A 2,005-nucleotide genomic window follows, 5' to 3' on the forward strand; every position below is an offset into this window, starting at 1 on the left:
CGAGATCTGAGTCCAAAGATACGGCCTGCAGAAGTTCTATTGACTTTTATACTCTATTTCTGCCCGCGTTGACTTTCACTTTTCAGCTTTGACTGGGCTTTAAGAAGGCTTTTTTCTCTTTCAAACTTGGGCTTTAACCATAGAACTTCTTAGCAACCAACCTTCGCTCATTTCTTTTGCAAAAGTGACATATTTCTCCACATATTTGACTCCAAGACCTGAAATACATAAAAGTACGTAAACAGTACTAACTTTTATTTATTATAAACATTTTTTTTTAATAAGCTAGAGGTTATGACCTCAATCTGTATTAGATGAAAAATGGGGATACATAGTACCTATTCTATCTTCCTCTATTATATGATGTAACTTTTCATCTAGAGGAAGAGAAAAGAAAACAACACTCTTTTCTGACGATCTATACAACTTGGAAAGGTAGTCGGCTGCCCGATTTCCTTCTCTAAAGATATGACTGAAAGAGCATTTTACAAATGAGATTGTAAGACATCTAATATAGGTTACCATATTGGAACAATACCATGGACATCGCTCCATACCATTTAAGATGTTTATGGCCCCCATAGAGTCAGAGTTGACTTCCAATTTTTCAATACCTAAATCTTGGGCCTGCTTAAGCCCAACTGCTATGGCTTGGATCTCCTGATATATAACATAATTCTTTGAAGAGCATCCTGCATAAGCTCGAGCAACAAAGCCCAAGTCATCGTGAATAGTCCCTCCATAACCATTTCCATTTTGCTGGACCGATCCATCTGTGTTAAGCATGAAAGCTTCCTGTTCAGCTGACTTCCACTTGCACCAAAGTACTTCCTGAGGTTTGAAATTAAGTTGCAGCCCCAACCTGGTAACAAGTGCTCGAAGGGAGTAAGAGTCTTTGACTTCTGACAGATTCTTCTGAAGATATAGCTTCATTGAGGCCATAATCTTTGAGCTTAGCTATTGGGACGTCATAGAGATGATCTTTTTTTTCCGTCTGTTTCTTTCACACCAGAGTTCATGAATAGTGGCTCCAACAAAGACTTTAAAAATATCGACACAAGTGGAGCTTTGTTTACATAGCCTAAAATATTATTTATTATAAATATAATTGGTCTAAATGTAATAATATTACAGGGTTAAAACTACAATTTTGGGCTCTTATCATGATTTTAGTTTTCTCACTCATCCTTGGTTGAGGACAAACAAAATACTATTTGGGGGTGGTTGATCATCTCCCAAATGTGCATTTTATTACATTTATTTTACTGCATTACAACCCTTCTTACGCCTAATGAAAAGACAACTTATAGCTTTTAATGACTTTTTCAGGTTACAGGCCATTTCAGACCACTTATCATAAAAGCTGCATCTTAGTGACAAAAGGAGCCTTATTAACGTTTATTATGAATACTCAAGCTACTATAGAAAAGTGTTGAAAAAGTCAAAGTCAAAGTCAAAGGTCAAAGGTTAAAGGTCAATTATTCAAAACCAGAGAACTGAAAGTCACGTCCTTAACTCAAAAGACTATAGATGGATGACCTTGCTACAAAAGAAGACTTGCTCAAAACATAGCTTGCTCAAGAAGATATGAAAAAGCAAGAGCAAAAGCATAAAGTAAAGTATAAAGTAGCATGGTGAAGTGTCTTGATTGTAGAGGAAGACAGCAAATCAGTCTTTTGTAAAAGTAGGAGGAGAGAATGCACCTAGAATTATTCTAGTGTCATGTAGGAGTAGATTAGAATTTATTTTTCAAATCATTTACATTCAAGTCTTGTTCTTTACTTTTTGTTCTTCAATTCAATCTTTTTCATTTCAAGTTTATGTTTCAATCTTCGATCAAAGTTGTTTCATTTTAAGTTTATGTTTCAATCTTTCAATACAAGTTTTCATTCATCAATCAAAGTTGTTTCATTTAAGTTTAGGAAGTTTCAATACAAAGTTTGAGTCAATAAAAAACAAGTCATGAAAGTTAAGAATATTACCTTCTCTTCTTCATAAACTCCCA

At 34.7% G+C, this 2,005-nt stretch overlaps 1 protein-coding gene across 1 annotated transcript; it reads right to left on the bottom strand.

Moving 5' to 3' along the window:
- Nucleotides 1–460: 460 nt before the first annotated feature.
- Nucleotides 461–942, bottom strand: LOC147507551 (uncharacterized). The gene is made up of 2 exons (XM_086596323.1): nt 523–942; nt 461–472 (listed from the first exon to the last, which is right to left on the bottom strand). Exons 1-2 carry the CDS (start codon nt 940–942, stop codon nt 461–463), a joined length of 432 nt encoding a protein of 143 aa, XP_086452449.1.
- Nucleotides 943–2,005: the final 1,063 nt, after the last annotated feature.

The sequence above is a fragment of the Coptis chinensis genome, chromosome 3 (genome assembly GCF_015680905.1).
Source record: "Coptis chinensis isolate HL-2020 chromosome 3, ASM1568090v1, whole genome shotgun sequence".
Taxonomy (NCBI): Eukaryota; Viridiplantae; Streptophyta; class Magnoliopsida; order Ranunculales; family Ranunculaceae; genus Coptis; species Coptis chinensis.

Bases quoted from the DNA above. Each gene is read 5' to 3' on its own strand.
- LOC147507551 (XM_086596323.1), bottom strand. From the start codon at position 942: ATGGCCTCAATGAAGCTATATCTTCAGAAGAATCTGTCAGAAGTCAAA.